Raw genomic sequence first — 21,661 nt, 5'->3', positions numbered from 1 at the left:
CATTCGTTCTTCTCCTGCTGCACAATCATAGCCGAAAGTAAACCTGCACAGATAATAGACTTCTGGCTCCACTGAGGACTGTTGGAGGCAGGCCGAGCATCTCAAGTGCTCAAAATAATGATGGAAGGGATGTCTGAGCCAAGCCGTGGAAGTATTAGTGATTAGGTCACGTGATAGCTAATGGGCTTCACCTTCATACATTATCCCCCACCCATCTCCAAACAGTAAATCGTCGAAATGGGCGCTGCAATCATTTCATAGACATCTGTGTGCATCATGCGTGAGTCTGTTTATTGAACCTCTGATTAACATTCCTCACAGTCATTAAGGTCTGAATGTACACTACGGGCAGGACTGGGACACTTCCCCACCCTGCGGCCATAGTGCAGCCAAACATAGCCGCCATGTCCCGTTCAGATACATCATTCAGGTAGCCACATCGCCTCTGCCAGCACAATGAGAACATGTGTCTGGCCAACCAGCTGCTTGCAGTAACAAGGGTAGTTGCCAGTGCAATATTTTGGCTTGCTTCTTGGTCACTTACTCAGATTTTTATAAATGATGGCTGTCCGCAACTCAATGTGCTTTCAATTTGGGGTGCAATTGGAGAATTTGTTCAAATTAGTCTGTCGGGGAGGGACCGTGGACTGTTTGCTTTATCGCACCCTCGTAGGTCGGTTTGATACCACATGCGCAGGGAACCGAGCACTCAGGGGGGATAAAAACCAGGTTTGGAGAGACTGTAGAAATTACGGCTGAACCAAAATACGAAATTGGAGAATTAGAGTATCACTTCAATATTTTGGGGGAAAGTGCATGGAAACAGTCCAAGCTGGTTATGAGTGAGCACCATTAGCAACTGTTCGGTTTCTCCACTGTCGCTGTTTCTTTTGTATCTGGATAGATTACAGTGGTAGTCAAGACAAAAATGGGAAAAAAGAAGAAAGAAAAAAAAAAACGAGTGATAAGTCTGGGCTTCGCACCGCACTGTTGCTGAGTGGGGGACATTCTCTAACCCTCAATAGTTTATACAGACCATAAACATCTGGTCTTAAAGGCTGAGTAGGGAAAATGTTCCTCTCTTTCTTTCTACCCTCGCAACATTTTTATTGAGCTTCTTGCGCATTAGTTCCTTCTATTGGCAGGTTATCATTGGTGTGCAGGGGCTGGCTGGCTTGGCCTTGCGCCCTGTAGCGTTAGCCGTCTGCTGCTAGCAGCCAAACAGAGCTAGTATGCAGCTGCTCACTTGAACGTGGGACTTCAGACGCTCAGCGTTACAAGAATTTATATCGCTTTGAAATAAGTGGAGATGCAGATGGCTCCCGCTTTATAGGAATGCTTATATTGGACAATTGGAGAATCCGTTTTACAGACGTTATGACGGTCGGTTGTTTTATAAGCTTCACTACCTTTTCTCTGTACCTGCGTCCATCCTTTTTCGATAATGTTTATCCCGTGTTGGGTGCTGAATTCAATTCCAGATGACTTAAAATTTCTTGTTATTTGGTCAAACAACCTTTACCATTAGTGGTTACTATTACGTGAAAACGATGCAGTCAGCACCCCAAAAAATATTTCGGTGCTAGATTGTGCAGCAGACGAAAAATGTATACGATGACGCTTGAGTGAATGTATTTTTGTGATATGTTTACGTGGTTCTGAAGCCCTAGATGATTTCCCAACTCACAAGTTACAGTACACATGTCTGTGCTGTGGCTCCAGGCAAACTTCAAAATATAAACAGAACGGGGGATTTGTGGCAATCTAATGAGATCACAAACTGGAGCTGAATTTGAGTTTAAGCGCAGTCAACACACAAGAAAGACCCCTTAGATCAGGGGTGGGCAAACTTTGTGATTGGCGGGCCACAATGGGTTCTCAAATTTGACAGAGGGGCCGGACCAGGAGCAGATGGATGGAGTGTTTTGGAAACCTCACCTCATTGGAGAAAAAAATACATTTCATTTGAAATGAAAGTGATCAAAAGCATTACAGCAATAAATATGTCTTTGAAAAACCGGAGTATTTAGAAAATAAAAAATTAACAAAGTTTATTCATTTAATTTTATTCAAATTTGGCGGGCCGGATTAAAACGTTTAACGGGCCGCATGTGGCCCCTGGGTCATAGTTTGCCCACACTTGCCTTGGATAGCTGCAGTTTGACCCCAAATCATATTATCCATCCATCAATTTTCGCTTATCCTGTTCAGGGTTGCAGGAGGCTGGTTGCAATCCCAGCCAATTTTGGGGTGTGGATTGGACTACACCCTTTAGTGGTCACCAATCATTCACCGGACGCACATAGCGACACTCATTCACACCTTTACCTAAGATGTTTATTGAACCGAGAGAAAGAAAATTACTCCATCTGCAATGATAAACTTATTGAAACGGCAGATTTTGGTACTGTTCTCATACTGGAATGAACAACGTTGTATAAATGTAGCTAATGTTGTGTCCTGTCTTTGTATAAAAAGTTAGCTCCCATCCTGAGAAAGAAGAAAATAACATGTTGGTACATGTTTAAGTTTCAGAAGCTAATGTCTCGCTGGTTTGCTTGTCAAAATTCGCGGTGTACCCGAACCAAAACACGAGCATGCTACTCTTTCCAATAGTTTGGGACCTCCAAGATTTCAACATTCGCCAACTTTTTTCAGACAAATTTGGCTTTAAATTGAACTAAATTTGGCTGTTGTGAAATCTGCTCGAATGAGACTCACTACAACACTTGTGTGAGAGTTTGGATTGCTGTACAGATTTTAAAACAATGACAAAAGTTTCATTTGATTTCCCAAGGGGAAATGGGATTCAAAACTTGAACAAATTGGAACGCGGACTGGATATTATAGTATCATATGGCATTCTTTTGACAGTAGCCTTTTTGTCTCCTCTTAAATAGCTCAGTGCACTTAAGTGAGTTACTTGCAACCTTCGTTTGTTGACAAAGTCTATGCCACATGTTTAGGTGATGATATCCTGTGGTTCCGCAGAATAAACAACCTGGTTTGACGGAGGTCCATCGAGATGTCTGAGCCCGAACTTTGTTAGTGTTCAGCCCATTCTTACTGGAGCAACTTCTTTTTTATAACATCATTTGCATTACATAATCTGGAACACGAATGACAGAGTTTTTTTTCTCATAGGCCACTGTGCTGTCAGATTAGTAAAACAAGTTTGTTTTCGAAGGGAGGAAGGGGCCGTCCAAATAAATATGCAGCATAGTCAAAATTCCCTGTCATTTGCGCCTCTGGCTCGCTCTCACCCCTCCTTGCTCTCCCTCTCCAACGTTACAGAAATCCTGGATTTCTCTGCGGGTTGGTTTGAGGTTTTCTCAGCAATGCTGCCTGTTTGCCTGTCTGGGTCAGCCCACATATGTGGCGCACAGTAGGAAAAGGGTTAAACAGCCCTTTTCCTTCTCCCCTCGGTCGCCCCCGTTTTGTGTTCATCTTTTTTTCTTCGACACTTTCTGCCTTATTCCAAACACGCTTGCTTTGGTGGCTCGCTTGCTTCTAGCGTGCCTGCACTCAGCATGAGGAATTATTTTTGTATGAGGAGCTGCGTTTGATTGCTGTGCAGGGACCCGGCCTCATACAATGGTTCCCCTGTTCTGAGGCCCCGGGTCTCTAAACGAGACCCAGAGCCTTGGGGGTGCTGTGGAATAGGTAGATCCAGGAGGGGTGGGGTGTTGGGAGGCTAGCATACGTTTGTGGAGCACCCCTCGCCCCCGTTAGCTCTACCCCCTAAAATAACAGAGCAGAGCCTCAGTTGACTACTCCATCCCCCTCAACACGAACAGGCACAGAGGATCTGAATCAAATCACACGCAAACTTTTCTCCACCGTTATTCATTTGGTCCAATTCAGAAAAAAAGAAAACTTTCCTCCCAACTCAGCAGCGGTCTGTGTGCTAAATCTTAACGCGCTCCACGTCGTAGTAGCTCTTGTGTTTTTTCTGTGCATTTTTTTTTTTTTTGGGGGGTCTGTTTTTCCACTCGCTGATTTATGCCTGGGGCAGCTAAAATTAAGAGAGCATTTTGGTGCCGCCCAGGGTGCCTGTGTAAGTGCTGGAATGCAGTGCCGGGTTCTGCTACATAAGGTGAAATGACTAGGCAGCCTTTATTATTCGGGGCTAGACTTTGCAATTAAAATGCTGACTTGACTTCAAGAGTTGTTCCTAAATTTTGGGGGGCATGGACTGCGTTGTATCTTGCTGCATTTACCCGCTGTTTGTCCAGTGCTTGAGTCCTATCGCATGCAAATGTCACTGATTAATTCATTATGTCAGTTCAGAATATTTGATGAGCAGCCTGAGTGCCAATGGACTTTTTACTGCCATCTGCTGGTGGCAGTAAAAGATTGTTTACGGCAAAATAAAGAAAGAAGAAGAAGAAAAAAAAAAAAATATATATATATATATATATATATAAATGGGTGTTTCCACGCTAAATCAATCTTCATTTTTCTGTCAAATTTTAATGCCGTCTGTATTTGATCTCCTTGCAGGTAGCTCGTCATTATCCTACAATACGCCATCACACACAGACCCATCCCCACGTCTGGCTGCCAAAGAAGGTAGGAGCACTTCTTTTTATTGTTTCTATTCATAAATGGCAAAAATGGTGCGAGCTACATAGAGATGGAAGAGGAAAAGTGGGGGAAAAGGGGAAGTCGAAGTCAGCAAATTGCTTGTGGGAGTCCAAGGCACTTTCCCCGCTCGCTTTTGAACAAGCTCAGACAGCAGGTGGAGCTTTTGTGTGTCAAACTGAGACAAGCCATCTTGGAGAGAATAGGCGCATATTAACAAGGAGCTAAAACGTGGCGTGCTGATGAGTTCCATCCGCAAGCAGGCAGGGTGAAGACAGACGGTGAATGCACTGATTGTGGAAACAAGACGAGAGGCTTGAGGTGGATATGCATCAGTGACAGGTGCTGAGGCAACAAAGTGTATGATGCAGGGAGATGATTGGCTACTCAGAGCAGATTGTATTGGGCATGAGTGTGTACATGTGACGGTTGAAAAGAGGACAGTCAAAGGTCCTTTTGCATCTTGTTGGAAACCGTGTTTGTCCTGCGTCCTTTTAAAGCGCTTTCACGTCATCTGAACTTTTCCTTTGCACTGCAGATGCATCCACACGTCATATTTTTTTTCTTAATTGCCATATAATTACTAATATACATTTGATAAGGTGAAAATAAAACAGCATGGTGACACTGAAGTCCTGCTGCTTTGAATGTTGAGCCAATTTACTGCGTACGTCACAAAACTTCTTCACGAGACTCAACTTCTCCAGACACCCCTTTTAGTTGGACATGCGCCTTCGTTTGGAATAAGTGTCAGCACAAACAGCCAATAAAGGACAAAACAGTTCCATCTTAGCACAATGAATTGCTGTTTCTTGTGATATGCAAGACAACTTTCATAACAAGTTTGAAATAATTTTCAAAAGAATCCAAATTTAAGTTCAACCAGCTTTTCATTTGTTACTGAGACATTTCCAACAAAATATGAACAAAAAGCCAAACTAAGCCTTTTAGGCCAACGCCCAGAGTGACTTCCTGCGGATACCTTTTCACTCTACAAACATTACTGCGCTGACATAACACTATCATGGCTGAGCCTCCCATTGCAAAAAGAAAGTTACACATCCTTTACGTCGGCCATATGGTGTCACCACCAGACGAGCGAGAGCGCGCTGCAATAACAATGATAGCACGACTCGCAGGATGAGAGGCCCATCCAGGCAGGAAAAGAGGAAACGCTGCGGCTGATAAGTGTCCGAGAATGCCCTCGAACTCGTTATCTACCCCAGGCGGCGAGCGCTCGCCGGCCGATGTCGCGAGGTTTCTATACAGTACGAGTCGCCTATTGGGAAGTCCAGATAAGATTCTGCTCGGTCACCCTTCGACCCCGGCCTTCCTGCTTCTCAGCACCAGGTATTTGGACTGGCACGGATAGCGGGGCACTCCCTTCAAGAGCATTTCCCTTTCGCAAGAGGTGACTTCTATTATGAGCTGCTTGACTGTGAATCCATTCTTTCGCCAATGTACAGCCTCCTCCCAGCTAAGAAAAAGAACGTACAATCACATGATACCCTCAATTGGAACCATATCCTCTAGCTTGCTGTTTTTACTTTTTCTTGTGGATGGGCATAGTTTCTAATCATCATTTCCCCATCGCAGCTAAAAGATCATAAAAGCTTTAAAATGATAAGTGCAAACACACCCTCCTCCTATTTTGCATAAACGCCTGCATTCTGTTTTGTTTTTTTACCATTTAAGTTTACATCTGGATTATAGAAAGTAATGCATTTAAGCAGCAGTGCTCTAAATTGCTATTCTAACAGTCATCCATCCATCCATCCAAGCCACTTATATTTATTGTTTTTACCCAAAAATAAAGCAAGGTTGAACCTAACAGCTTCAGCATGCTGGTTGACCAACAAATTTTTAAAGAAGAAAATAAGTGAATAATTACCTCTAATAATGGATGTAATAATGTGTTCATAAAACTATTAAAAATGGAACTGCATGGGTCAGATTGTTGCAGTCATGTAACTGTACGTCTATGGTAAATATTTCCCATCAGTAAAAATAATAAGTTGGGGTCATTTTTAATGACGATGCCATTTTATCATGTATCTCATTTTAATATTCTGACTTGTAACGATAACAGTGTAACAATAAGTTCACCACAAAAAAAAGTTCTCAACAATAATGTTTACATCGAATTGGAGAATTCAAGATTGAGGAGGAACAAATTTGTCAAATTCTTAAAGATTTCAAAAGAAAATATAACAATGTGATTTTTTAAATAGGATTTTTAAAGACCTTCGCACATCATATTCAAGGTTTAATGGTTTTCTTTTAAAGGATGATTAACACCTTCATTTGGGAATTTAAGAGATTTTAAGGATCCGTGCGCACCCTTGTCTTTGATTAGGAATCATGTAAAAAGGTCTTGTTTGGGGAGGGGGGCTAAACGTAGTGTTTTTAGCACTCAGTTTGCCTTTTGGTTTGTAGTTTTGTTGGGATTTTCTGTAAAAGTCAGTTGCAGTGTTTTGCTTCGATATGTCGTAAAAATGTGAGGCAAACAAAGTTTGCTCCAGGATAAGCCTTTATCAGCCAGTTTCACAGATCAGCGCTGCCAGATGTTCATGCTCATATTGCCATTCGAGAGGAGCCAAATACTTTGCAGACTCTTTGGGGTTGAGTAAGCACGAGCATCCCGCAGGAGACAACCCTTAATCTGGCCCAGACACGGCAGTGTAAAATGTAATGTTATGAATAAAAGGCAGCGTATGAAACACGGAATGTAGCAGCAATGAAAGGGTGTGAGTGTCTGTCTCGTGCGTCAGTGTGTGAGTGTACGTGCGGTATGTGTGTGCGTGTGTTTAAAATCTTTCTGCTTGTGGATTGGCATGCGTGTGCACGTGTGGCTTGTTGCATGTCTCCTTGGAACACGTTACACGGCGTGTCGGGATCCAAAATGTGTCAGTCTAAATCTGGTCTCTCAATATACATTTATATATATATATATATATAAACTTTAAAAAGTGATTCATTTAGTTTATTATTATTTTTTTTTAGAATGAACTAAAAAAATGAAATTACACGTTATACACTACACAAGCACTGGCAGAGCTAGAGGGGGGCCTGCAGGGGCACTGCCCCCAAGTAAAACATGGTCGGACTCCGCAGGTGCCAGGCTAGATAATAAATCTTTTGGGTATTTTCCAATTTTTTGTTGTGTGGACACACTGATATATGATAATGATTTATGCAATATCAGCCTGACTTTCAAAAGGGTTTTGAAGTTCCCGCTGTTTTTTTTTGTTTCTGTTGTCAATGGCCGAAATGGCTCTTTGAGTATTTAAAGTTGCCAACTCCTGCTGAAGACCAACAATCCTTTACACTTTAAAATCTTATATCGCATTACAAAACTGCATTATATAAATAAATGCCACTCCGATTACTTGTAATAGATATAGTTGAGTAAATAAATGCCCCCAGCCACCATATGAGAAAACAAGGTATTTCTGAAGTTGGTTGGCTTTGCCCCCCAAAAATAAAATATGATCTGTCTTGAATGTTTTCATTGCCTGTTTCTCCGTTCACAGACTGTAAAGATAACTTTTAAAGCATCCAAGATGTGACTTTACTTGTGTTGCCCGGCTTCTCTCATAAAGTGTCTGTCATCTCTCTCTCTCTCTCTCTCTCTCTTTCTCTCTCTCTCTCTCTCTCTCTCTCTCTCGCTTTCTCTCACATCGTCTTTCCACCTTTCTTGCCCTCTCTGTCTCGCACTCGAGCCTTGTTTTGACTAACTGGTCGCGCTGTCCAAAGTCTCCCAGGAGCGTGCACCACACCCCAGACATGAGTGGAAACTGGCTCGAGTCATAGTCAGAGCAAAGCCTGGAAAAATGAGGGAGGTGGGAGAGAGTGGGGGAGGCGATTTGGGGTTGCGCTGTTGGGTCGACGTCTGCGTGGCTGGCTCGCTCTGCATTGCCCCCAAGACCATTTCACTTTTTTTTTTGTTTGGTATGTTTTACATCTGCTGCTTCTCCTTCTGTGTTTTCACTCCCCTCTTGCAAACTCTCGCTGTGGTGAACTCCACAAAAAAAAAAAAAAAAAAAACAGTTACAAAAGTGGATTGTGGTGTCACACATTTTGTGGTGTCTCTGCTTCATTCTTTCGTCGCAATGTTGTGTTGGCGAAGCCGGCAACTTTAAATCAATATCATTAACCATCTAAAGGCAGTTTTGGAACAAACGTTGTAGAATTCGGCCTGTGCGCAACAGAAAATTCATGACTATTGTTTTCCTTCTAAATTCCAAACATTTTGTGCTCTTTTCCGATGTTTGCAGCCCACTGATGTTTTATTTCTTCCTGTCTCTCATTTCTATCCACCGTCTTCTCTGCATGTCGATGGAGCAGACTTTGCTGGGTAACTTTCAAGGTGCTGTCGAGTGGATGTGTGTCTTGGTGCTTTGGGGGGGGTGTCAGTGGTGGTGGTGGTAAGAGTGAAGAGGTGGGGGGGTGGAGAAAGGGCCAGTAAAACAAAGAGAGGTTGTCTACAGGCGAGGTAGGCAGGAAACACAAGTCTCCCAGGACTCGCTGCTCCTCAGCCTACACCAGATTGGACCTGACAGCCCCTCAGCGGCGGCAGGCCGCTTGTTCTTTGTCCCGTTTTGCTCTTTTTTTTTTTTTACTCCACTTTTCATCATTCTAATGACTTTTTGAAAGTTAATATCCATCGCCTTCATGCTTATATCTGTGTTCTCAATTGCCATTTTACTACACTTTGAACATCATCCCATGGAATGGGTCCTTTGGTGAATTATTTTAGGGTTTTAAATGTTTAATAGGTAGAAAATAATTGATGAGATGAAAAGATTACTCTGCAGCCTACATTTTCCCATTTAGAAGACGCACTGGAAAAAATGCATGACATTTAATAGCCATTAAAAAATCGTTTTTGTTCTTGTGAATGAAACTTGTGAGTTGAGCTCGATTTCAAAGATGAAGTAGAGTTTTCTTTTCTTTTTTATACTACTGTACAGTCCTGCTGGGGATTACTCTAGATGCGAGAGGATGCGTGAAATGTTTGTTGAGCTGTCAACATATTTTTGTCCACACGAGGGCAATATCGCACAGCGGATAAGGATTGAGAGGGATGCGATGATAACGTTATCTGGTGCAGGTTAAATGATATTTAATGCGACGGTTGGTGACATAAACCCAAGATATAATCTGTTCACCAAAGTATATATTAAATTTATAATACCAATTGGCATAACCTCTATGTGTAGAGTACATAGTCTTACATCATTTCTATTTCTATGTCCTTTATTTGAATTCACTATGAACACACACATACACACACACTCACACATTCACCAATATATATATATATATATATATATATATATATATATATATATATATATATATATATATATATATATATATATATATATATATATATATATATATATTGTATGAGATATTTTATTCCAGAGCTGTCTCTATTAACGTCATATATCCATATATGTTAATGTAGCCACGTAGATTTTTCAAACTTGCCTTCACAACTTGAGGGCTTTTTAAATATTCCGCTTCCACTAATGGGAAAAGGGATTGCCTCTTGACCTTGAAAACAGCATGCGAATCCCAGTCGCGACCTCTGTCATCACTCTTACACCTCAACTGCCTTCTGGGAGAAACACAACTGATTTGAATTGGAAATTTAAAAAAAAAAAAGAAGAAAAAAACTGCATGACTGCCAAACACTTTAGAATTCTGTGTGTTCTGGCAACTGTTTGAGCTGTGAGAATAATACAAGCCATCAAAGGTGCTGGCCAGGTCCACTATGAGTATAGCAGGGTGTCTTTGAGACTCAGCCAGGGGATCATCACATCCTCTCTTTTACCTGTTTCTGTCAGAGTGACTGATTGTTACTGGAGCCCCTCCTGATACACAACAGAATCCGCACAAAAGTGAGCCAGGGTTGGCCGTTTGTCAAAGTTTCATGAAGGGAGGAAGTGAACGCGCCGCACGTGGAACTGCAAACTTTGGCCGTTGATTCGTCTTTCATTTGTGGTGAGGGGCGTCGCAAGGTGCTCGGTGATCTGTAATCGTTGTCCAACAGTGTGCCACAATCGTCCCTGTGTGCCAAACACAACAACACTGCCATGGCCAGATATCATGTCAAGAGCCACTTCAGCCGCGTTCTCAACAATTGATTAATGTGCTGTTGGTACTGGATAAATAATCTGGTGTATGGTGATGATGAATTGTTGCCACATACAAGTGGGATAAAACATTGTGAATGTTGACGATGGAATTATAATGTGACAAGAGCATTGATTCTCTAGTGTGGTACACGTAGCACTAAAAATCACTCATTTAAATGTTCAAACTAAGCATAATGTTACAGTGGCTTCAACTTGTTTCTGATCCAGTATCATACATTTGAATTCAATCATTTAGAAATACTAAAGTGCCCTCCATTTTTGAGTATGGATTTTTAATTTTATTTAAGATCAATTTAAGGGCCATACATTGTAATTTTTAAATAATCAATATTTAAGTACATTGATTTGATTCATTCCTGTATTCAAGTGTGGTATTGACATTTATACTGCATAATGTTACAGTGACTTATAAACAATATTAAATGTACTTTTTAATCCCACGTAGGGCTACTATGCTTCTGTATTTTAATGTTGGTGTCGCTGGAACTGTCAAATGTTTAAGAACCACTGGTCTTAACTAAAGCATAGTGCCTTTCTTTCCAGACTTTCTGGTGCCCCCAAGCATTTGAGGGCCTTGTGAACCTTAATTAAAAAAAAAAAAATTTAAAAAAACGGCCTTAAGCAAACTGTTGCTTCAAGGAATAGTGTTTTCAGGGCCAACTTACTTTATTTTGTTCTATGTTTAATTCATATTTTCCTCTTTGGCATGTCACCTTTGCAAAGGAGTAGGCACACAAAAGCCTAAAATACAACAGATTAAAAAACACAGACAAGGTGGCAAGGAAGCACATTGCACAGTAATAGACGATTATGTTATTAATGTGTTCTAGACTTGGCCTAAATGTTGTTATCCATTTTTTTGTATCTCATTAGACCCTTCGTATGACGCTGTACGGCGGACGGGATGGTCAAACAACATGCACAGTGCCAAAGGTGAGAACTAAAAACACTACGTGAACACACACACACACACGCACACCCCCACACACACATACACATACACATATATATATATATATATATATATATATATATATATATATATATATATATATATATATATAATGTGGTTGGGGGCAGGCCTCCAGTTTCCATTCCCGGTCTAGCCAATGGCTGCTGCCGCGTCTCCAAAATGTGAAGTCAACGTGTCGTCTGGTTACCTTGAGTCAATTATTCCTTGTCACTCTTTCCATCCATCTGCAGGCTCACCAGTTGTAACTCAGAATGTGACCAAGACTGCCGAGCAGCCCAGAGCTCAACCAGGTAACAGCTGTTTTTAAAGTCTTCATATTCCACAGTGATGGCTCGCGTTTGTTTTTATTTTTGTTTATATTTTTATTTTTTATTTTCTTATATTCAAACCCGTTGCTTGAATAGACAAATAATTTCGCATGTCCTCAAAAAAAAAAAAAAAACTTGTAGTGTATCTGTAACTGTCTCAGTTTATATACTCTCCCAATACTTCACACGCGGACATGAAAAGAGATAATTGATAAGACGATTTGAATTATTTTGCAAACCAAAAAAGTAGCACCTATTGAGGCACATAATGCCCTCAGAATTAAATTAAACTATGCATTTTTTGACAATTACATGCTCAGTCAGTGGCATGCTTTTCTCAACCTAACCCTCAAAGATCTTGATATGCATCACATATTTTACACCAGATGAAAGCATTTTAATTTTTGGACTCTTTGTGTTTCAGCCTTAAACGCCAACCATCAGCTAATTCACCAAACGCCTTACTGTAATGGTGAAAAGAAATACAATACACTTTAATGGTCGATCAATAACCTATTCACTGTCAGAATAATTGGTGAATGTCGACACATACAACATCCAGCTTGCGTTTCTCAACCGTTGACCTTCATCCCACAGACATGCTCGCAATTCACTTCCTTCGTCCACTGGCCCAACCCCAGACTCACTCATCCGATCAAAAATCACATACACCTTTCAAGGTCTCACATGCAATAACTGATGTAACACAATTGCAGGTTTGCCACGATACATTATTGCAAAAAATTCCCTCCGACCGTACGTTTTGATTGTTTGAAGGCTATTGTTAAATATTCTCGTGCGTAGCAACCCTGCAGTTGTGGTCCATGTATTGGCATTACAGTTTTGCTATTTACGACTGACTGCAAGGCCATGAAGGTATGCACATGTGATTATATGAGCGATTGTCTGAATTAACGAGTCGGGGGGGGCACCTCTCTAACCGAAGATGGCCGGGGAGTGATTGGGCGAACGTGCAAATTTGAAGCTTCATTTTCCCATCACTAGCAATGAGTGCAGGTCAGATTCCTTTTCATGAGCATAACAGGCGTCTCCTTTTGTTCACAGATCCTTACCAGATACTTGGTCCCACCAGTAGTCGCCTGGCCAATCCTGGTAAGAATTGTATCTGTGATGTCGCCGTAAATTCTTTTAGTGCATCTTTCACTCACTGCCTCTTGTTCTGCTGGTCAGGTTCAGGCCAGATCCAACTTTGGCAGTTCCTGTTGGAGCTGTTGTCGGACAGCGCCAACGCCGGCTGCATCACCTGGGAGGGCACCAATGGCGAATTCAAGATGACGGACCCGGACGAGGTGGCGCGACGATGGGGCGAGCGCAAGAGCAAACCCAACATGAACTACGACAAACTGAGCCGAGCACTGCGCTACTACTATGACAAAAACATCATGACCAAGGTGCACGGCAAGCGCTACGCCTACAAGTTTGACTTCCACGGCATCGCCCAGGCGCTGCAGCCGCATCCCACCGAGTCGTCCATGTACAAGTACCCCTCGGACCTAGCCTACGTGCCTTCTTATCACAGCCACCAGCAGAAGGTCAATTTCGTTTCCCCTCACCCTCCGTCCATGCCAGTTACCTCCTCCAACTTCTTCGGACCAACTGCTCCATACTGGAGCTCGCCCACTGCCGGCATCTATCCCAACCCCAATGTCCCTCGCCACCCGAACACCCACGTGCCTTCTCATCTGGGCAGTTACTATTAAACACTTCTATCTAACCGCCCACTAACCAAGCCCGCCATTGCTGACCTGCACTCCCAATGACGCTCTACCCTAAAGAAGGCAATGAAGAAGCATGAGGAAATCGAAAGAGATTATTTTATATTTGTTAAGAATTTCGAAACAACTGGATGGCCCAAAATGGAATACTACTTACCTTTAGAAGACTTGATGTTTTGGACAAGTGCCTTTATCTTCCACATCCTCCTGAAAGCTGCACCAAAACGTTTGCCAAGCCAAAGTCTGAGGACAGAAGAGCAATCACGTCTGCCTCCTCAGCCCAGACATGGCCCTTTATTTACGGGTCTCAATCTACATCCTCCTGAGTACATTACAGCCATTATGCTTGAAAGCATCTGCTCTTTCCACCATCTACAACCTTGTCGGGGTTTGTTATTCCCACCACATCGAAGCCTTCATCTTTTTTTTTTTTCCCACTGCCTCTGCTCGTCCATCTGTATCATTTAATGTGTGTGTTGAGAGTCTTCTGGAATTTGCTGGAAAAGATGGAGCCGCCCCACACACACACACACGGCACTGAATGAAAGTTGGCAACTGGAATATGCCATTCACAATTTAATTTATCCTCCAAACTGGAAAGCAAGAGAGTTGTTCAATAGCGGGGAAGGAAGCGCTGTACGTCTGCTGAACTGTCAGTTGTACTTTAAATGCTTTCTGAATTGCGTGCGGAGTTGATGACAGGCGATGTGTACAGCTCTGTTGTGCTGAGGGAGCCGAGTCAAGGCGTAATTGAAGCAATTTTGCAACAAGTCAACAAAGGCCGACAAACTCGGCTATTAAAAGTTTACTGCGATGTCGCCTCGAAGCCATGTTTTGTCTCTCGACCATGTCAGTATTAATGTGAATGTTGTCCAGTTTGTGTCTTAAAAGAGGATGCCAAGTCAAAGATTGTCAGCAGGTTTTTATTTTGTAAAACAAACAAACAGAAAAAAAAAAAACATTCATTTTAATGGTTTTATTCAGTCTAAAATATGAAAAGTCCTTTTTCTGGTTTAATCGTGGAGTTAAAGTCTAACAAGACTGTAAATATAGAATAAGTGCATTGCAATAAAAAAAAGGGGCATCCGGTTTATTATGGGATGAAATGAGCGCTGAACCCCAACAGTGTTAGCATCATTCTTTAACTGCTGTCCTGCCCAGTTTTCATTCGACTCGAAATATAACCCTGATGAATAATCGGACAATTTTTGATTTGTGTAATGACTGCCGCTGTCTCTCATCTCCTTTTGGGGCAAGTCAGCATCATGTAGGTCACACTGCCAAGTGGCTTTCTCAATTCGTCGTGTCGAGTTGCATATTAGCAGGGCTGGATCCTAGTTTGAGAGCAGCGTGTATGCTTGAATGTTAGTTTCTCACTGATCGAAAGGCCAGATAAACATGCACGTGGACTTCCTCATGTAATCGCATCATATCAGAATATTTTCATCTTCAGGTGCGCAAGCTGTTATTAGCGACTGCATTCCATGACCAGTAAGTGAAGCAAACACTTGAAAGTAAATAACGTTGGACTTTATCGGAGAACCAAAACCAATTTAAAATATGACGAGATGAAACAAGGAATTCCTCAGATTCGCAAACGCTGTGCGTTTGTCAGACCTATTTTTTATTATTTTATATGCATCAGTCAACTAGGCATTAAAGCAACTTACTGTATAAATTATGCAGAGTTATTTTCATATGTGACACAGTATTAAAAAGAGACAAGAGAATTAATACGAGTTGACCTCGGTCAAAAAATGCAAATCTTTGAAGTCCATTTCTGCTCAGTAGTTTTTTCAGCATTTTACGCGTTTTTATATTTGTACATTTGGGCAATACATTTTTAGCTTTTTTTTTTTTTTTCTTATGGTTGTTACTTTGTATGAGATTGTGTAACACCCCAAGTGCCTTTGTGTGCACAAGCTATTTTTTGCCTTCTACCAAAACACGTGACTGCTTGAATTCAATAACAGGGACATTTTGACTCTGTATGCAACATGTGACAAAAAAAGTTCTACAATTGGAGGATATTAAGATATTGTATCCCCCAGCTTACAGATGAAATAAAAATGGAACTGGCAATTTCTAATGCACCCTGAACATTCCTTTTATTTTTACAAAATCAGTCAAAAGGGATCTATACTACTTCTTATAAGCAATGTATTGTGGATATAATAAATATATATATATATATATATATATATATATATATTTATATATATATACATATATATATATATATATATATATAAATGTTTGTGCGTGTGTATAATTGTACAATTAGCCAATGCATTAATTATTATTATTATTAATATTATTATACTATTAATATTATTATTATTATTAATAATATTATTGTCATTCCTGCAATGTATGAAGTCATACCTTTTCAAAAAGGGCTTTTGTATAGGAAAATGTGAGAAATAAATATTTTTACCTCTCAAGTTCTCTCCTGCTACCATCAATGGATTCATCTTGTTTCCATGGCAACACATCCACTTTTCATTTTAAGAACAATTAGCCTCGAGTTTGACTTTTTTTTCCCATTATTATTACTTTCTACATAAAACAAAATGACAATTTAATTTATACTTGGCGTTTCATGTGGAAGCACATTTTACCCCCCAAAAAATAAAATTACGCTTTGTCGTCTTTGTATTGAACAACAATGATAACAAGGTATTTTAATTCATGTATAAAGTAATTATGAACAGACACAAGAGAAATTCTGCATCCTTGATATGCACTTAGCCGGCCGGTTACATCATCAGGTACATCTAAGGCATTCTTGGGCAATATTCTTGCTATAAAACTTCACAAGAATGTAATTACAATAAATGTAATATTAAGATCCAGTGGGTTGTGTTGGGCCCATCATTATGCACTAGTTGTTTTATATATATGTGTATATATATATATATATATATATATATATATATATATACATCTAGTGCATAATGATATTATTTTTATTTTGTTAGGGCAAGAACCCTCATATTGGTAAAGGTCAGTTTACAGCACTCTACGTGTACAAACGTACAACAGCAAATAAACACCGCCATCTGAGACTGTTATCCACTTTGTGGTGGGAAGATATGCCAAATGAATGTTGGTAATATGTGTGTGCGTGTGTTTTGAATTGTGACCTTATGCAACATGGCAATTTGACACCACTATCGTAATCACATGTGCGTACGCTCGTCCCGCACTCAGACTTCTCTAATCATACAATCACCCTGGCAAGAATAAATACAACGATACATAAAATTCAATTTTACGTTTTTGTGGTACAGCTCGATATTTTTTTTAATATATATTTTTGAACTGAAACATTTTCCTGCATTGTACTATTATTATTATTATTATTATTGCGACACGGTGGATGACTGGTTAGCCCGATGGCCTCACAGTGCAGAGGTCGTGGGTTTGATTCCGCATCCGGCCTTCCTGTGTGGAGATTGCAAAAATATTTTAACAGTTCAACCGTCAACTCACTTGATTCAAACCCACACTGAGCTTTGTAAAGTGAGTATGATCACAATAGGCTGCATGAACGCGTACGTCAAGGCGCAAACAGCCATGTGGAAAACTACCATAACCAAATAATGCAGTTGATGTGGAATTAAATAATAAATGTAGGTGGATACAGAAGTGGCCAATTACTAATGTGTCGTGCGAAATTTTGCTGCTGGGAATTATTCAATTTCACTTACCTTGCCCCAAAAATATTATGTATTGATTACAAATATATCTTTTTTTTCTGTCTCTGTCAGTGACATATAGTGGCAGACACGACAATTAAAGCTCCACTGAATCCACCTGATTTCAGTATGTTATATTGCATTTTTGTTTGGTGGTGAGATTTTTCTTCCATGGGTCAATCAAGGTTGGGAAACACAGGATTAGCGAAGCGCGACCAAACACGTTGGCTCGTCTATTTGCTGTCACAACTTCACTTTGTTTAGTTGGAAATCTGTCATAGGGGTTGCGCCCCGGCACTATGTTGCGTTGACCTTTTTTTTTGATCATGTGAATAATAATTTCATGTGGAGAGCAATGCACGTCAAACACTATTGAGTGTAAAAATAGATTTAATTACGATGTTTCCCCCCTGAGATCAAATATCAAACATAAAAATAGTTGATTTTATTCAATAGTCGTGGCTGCACGCAGCCATAATATAAGTGTTTCATGAGAACATTATTCTCCCGCTATCACGTCGCTCAAAAGTTCCACATTAAACCCGGGTGAGTGCCGGTGATGGAATACATAAACAAAGGCTAATGTTTCGAGCCCAAGAGTCTTTTTGTGTATGGTACACAACACTGGCATAAATTATTAAACAACCGCTTATATTGTTTTTTCATCCATGACAATTGCAAGAAACCCAAAAGAAGTTGTTCAAGTAAGATTCATACACAGAATAATACAGTCTTCTGCTTTGCTCAGTGAATCCCATGCGCAGTGTCAGAGCTAAATTAGAGCGACTCGTCTTCATTCACAGCGAGTCCTCATCGAGTAGATTTCTTTGGCGGGAGTACCGAAAGTAGATTCATCCTTTTCTCTTTTGGTATTTCCAACAAACCATTTTCATGACATGGCAACCTTTTCCGAAATATGTGGCTTTACATACATGCAACAATTCTTCACAATAACCACGCATTGTCCAAATGATAGCCCGATTGCTGTTTTGCCAAACATATTTTAGGATGAATCAGTGAGCGCTAATAGGCTTCTACAAAAATGTCTTGTTCACGGGCCCCTGTGCTTTTACATCTTGGTGATACTTGCAGGATCATGGATGTCAATCACCTCAAAACCCTGGTTGTCAAGTCCATCTTTGCAGTGGTGGTGGTGACCTTTGATGTTGTGGAAACAATAGGCGCAGTGTGCAGTGGCCACGGGCACCACCTTGGAAAAGTTGGAGAAATCCACCCTGTATTTACCTTCTTTGCTACGGGAGATGATGGGCAGGAAATTATAGCCCCACATGATCTCCTGAGGAATAAAGGAAGTCCGGACTTGACAGGAGGAGCTGGTGGACTCGGCGGTACCGTCCAAGAACACGACCAGCTCAAACTCTTGCTTGTGGAGCGTGTCCACCGCCATCTCAAAGAAAGGGCTGCCCTTGTTGATGACGTGACAAAGTGTGAGCGGACACACGAAGAAAAGGTTGTCCTTCCCAGCGTCCACCATGAAGTCAATGTTCACCTGGTCCATGATGATGGTCTCGCCATCTGCTGTATTGGTGGTTCTCAACAGTTTGCCGTAGATCTGGCTTCCTATCATGAGGGTCTTGCGAAGGTTGGCCACTCGTATAGACAGGCACAACGCGCCATTCTTTGGGCTGATAACAGCCATGTCGCTGAATGAAATAGTCTTAGCCCTCTTTTTAGGTGAGGAAATTTTAGATAAGATGATTCCACACATGAAGCAGTTGATGACTGCGCCAAGGAGAGACTGGATGATGAGAAGGGCCACAGCGCCGGGGCAAACGGGAGTGAGGGCTCGGCCACCGTAGCCGATGGTTGTTTGGGTTTCAAGCGAGTATAAGAACGCCGTGGTGAGTCCGACAACATTGTCAACGCATGGCGTGTGGTCCGCGGGTGGCTCCTGCCATGTCAGATCTCCGTTACTACGGGCAATCCAGTACCAGAGCAGGCCAAAAATGAACCAGCTCAGGGTGAAAGATGCAATGAAGAATAAGAGCACAAAGCGCCACCGGATCTCCACGAATGTGGTCCAGAAGTCGGCCAGGAAGACAAAATGTTTGCTGTACTTGATGTTTCCATATTCGATATTGCAATGGCCGTCTTTGGTCACCAGCCGGGTCCTGCGACGCTTTCGTTCAGCCAGGTAGCTCTGGAGACGTTTGTTGAAAGGGCCAAACATTTTCTGAGTCCACAACCTTGAGGACAGTAAATAAAACATCATCACCACATGGGTCAGCCAACAATGTCGCATCGCTATATTTGAATAGTTTTAGTTGGCATTTTGCATGATGACACACAATTGAAAGATGACATATTAGCCCAATAAACCAACCAGTGAAACTTCAAATTCAAGCAAAAAATTAAGACTGGAAACTTTAGTAGAAAACAAATTGTTCAGATAAGATATGAGTTCAATCACAATTAGCTGACTAAAGCTTCCCAACAACTATGTGAATATTTTTGCTGAGCACGCAAATGTGATCATAGGCTTGTTGGTGAGTCTTAATTGGTACAAAACAGTCTGTACAGCGAGTTGTTTTTTTTTCAGCTTTCAAAGCTCAGATGTATTTTTTTCCCTTCCATCTTTTAAATGGGCCTTGAAACTTAATCATCAGCAATAATTTATTATCTGCAATTAAAAGAAAACAACAGTCAGTCGCCTGAGGTCAATAGTCATCAGTGTTTCACATCATGATAAAAAAGTTTATTGCTGCTGCCCCATGACCTGACCCCGAATTAAAACATTTTTTTTTTTTAAAACATACACAATAAAAAATAACTCAAGACAATTAATCGAGTCCTTCTAAAATAGTGGGTCAGGTCCATCATTGGGGGGGCACATGTGAACCAGGAGAAAATGCTTTTTTTTTTTCGCAGGGTGTTTATAATTGCACATCCATTACAGTAGATGGCAGTGGCGCTCTCATTTATTTTATTTTATTTTATTTCAAGCAAGTGGATGCCATTCAAATCATTTCTGTTGCAGATTAAAATACTATGTTAAAAAGTCATTATTTGCTCTAAGTGGTAAATCGTCTCCATTTTTTCTTTTTTTTTGTTTGGTGCAAGGTTAAGAATGATACATTGCTATGCAGAGATGTACTTTATTAGACAAATAATAATAAGTAATACAAATACAATGGAAATGAAGATGAAAATAAGTCTATATGTGTTATATTCTACAACAAAATCGATTTGTTGTAGAATATAACATTTGAGGCACTGGGCAACTCATTTCACTCAGGAAAGCGAAACCTGCACAGATTTAAGACACCATGTGCCGAATGCAGCATAACAGCACCAAGACATGACAGCATCTCTTCGGGATAATCATAGATAAAGGAACTGTGGAAAGCAGCTCAAAGATGCAGTTTGAAGAAGGCATCCTTCCAATTTGAGACATTTGGTGACGGTTGTTCACAAAATCCCTGTCGACAGCTGCAGAGGTCTCATTGTGTGTTACAGAAATCATTTGTTTGCAGCGATCGCCTCAAAAGGTGGGCCAATTTTTGTTTCGTCAGTTTTATGAGTTTTTAAAATAATTCTGTTGGACCACAAAGATCCTTGACTCGCATTTGAGAACTTTCAGTAAAATATTTTAAAGTTTATGGTTACCTTTCTCAGTTTCAATCTATTTCATTGACGAATGGGTTCTCTGATTTTTATGAAATGATACAAATTTAGGATTTTCATAATAGATAAAGATTTTAACATAATGTGTCTCAAAAATTTACCAAACTATTGGTCTAAAAATTGCCTCACAATATATCTTCGCTTTAGGAATGAAAATTAGCTGACAAAATTAAATACTACCATATGTCTTGTCATAAAAATAAAAATGAATACTCACCTCTATGGATGTAAATGATCTTGCAGCACATCCAGCTAAGTGTTGATCTCCAGCTCCACCTCTTCGGTCCTCTTCACAGTTGAATGGCAGAGTTATATAGGCGTGTCCTCTAATGCCTGCTCGACTGCACCTGCGTACATTTATACTGTCCTCTCACGGCGGAACAGCCAGGTAGTGTTTACGCCCACAGAGACATTCAGTCACCCCCCCACCCCACCTTCAAACACACGCACACATTCATGGATACCCTTCCCCTGGCTCTAATAAGCTGTTTAGTCCGGAGACGCCTGGCACCAAGGGCCAAGCTGACCTCAATCCACTCCTCGTGCA

General features: G+C 40.9%; 2 protein-coding genes across 6 annotated transcripts in view; one reads left to right on the top strand and one right to left on the bottom strand.

Annotated features, from left to right (window-relative positions):
- Nucleotides 1-14,201, top strand: part of fli1 (Fli-1 proto-oncogene, ETS transcription factor) — a 30,353-nt gene extending 16,152 nt beyond the window's left edge. For all 5 annotated transcript variants that reach the window (XM_088300944.1, XM_088300943.1, XM_088300945.1 and 2 more), the window contains 5 exons: nt 4,504-4,572; nt 11,625-11,684; nt 11,955-12,014; nt 13,098-13,145; nt 13,224-14,201. In XM_088300944.1, the coding sequence (XP_088157070.1) occupies nt 4,504-4,572; nt 11,625-11,684; nt 11,955-12,014; nt 13,098-13,145; nt 13,224-13,753 (767 nt within the window). In that variant the 3' untranslated portion in view covers nt 13,754-14,201. The remainder of the gene's footprint in view (nt 1-4,503; nt 4,573-11,624; nt 11,685-11,954; nt 12,015-13,097; nt 13,146-13,223) is intronic.
- A 2,236-nt stretch (nt 14,202-16,437) lies between these two features.
- LOC148333520 (ATP-sensitive inward rectifier potassium channel 1-like) lies at nt 16,438-21,436 on the bottom strand. The gene is made up of 2 exons (XM_088301319.1): nt 21,332-21,436; nt 16,438-19,676 (listed from the first exon to the last, which is right to left on the bottom strand). Exon 2 carries the CDS (start codon nt 19,658-19,660, stop codon nt 18,539-18,541), a length of 1,122 nt encoding a protein of 373 aa, XP_088157445.1. The 5' UTR covers nt 19,661-19,676; nt 21,332-21,436; the 3' UTR covers nt 16,438-18,538.
- Nucleotides 21,437-21,661: the final 225 nt, after the last annotated feature.

Source organism: Idiotropiscis lumnitzeri, chromosome 7 (genome assembly GCF_059441095.1).
Source record: "Idiotropiscis lumnitzeri isolate Australia: NSW breed Sydney's pygmy pipehorse chromosome 7, RoL_Ilum_1.0, whole genome shotgun sequence".
NCBI lineage: Eukaryota > Metazoa > Chordata > Actinopteri > Syngnathiformes > Syngnathidae > Idiotropiscis > Idiotropiscis lumnitzeri.
The sequence above is the reverse complement of the archived record's forward strand: the minus strand, read 5'-3'. Positions and strand labels throughout refer to the sequence as shown.

Coding starts and splice junctions, on each gene's coding strand:
- LOC148333520 (XM_088301319.1), bottom strand. CDS start 19,660: ATGTTTGGCCCTTTCAACAAACGTCTCCAGAGCTACCTGGCTGAACGA.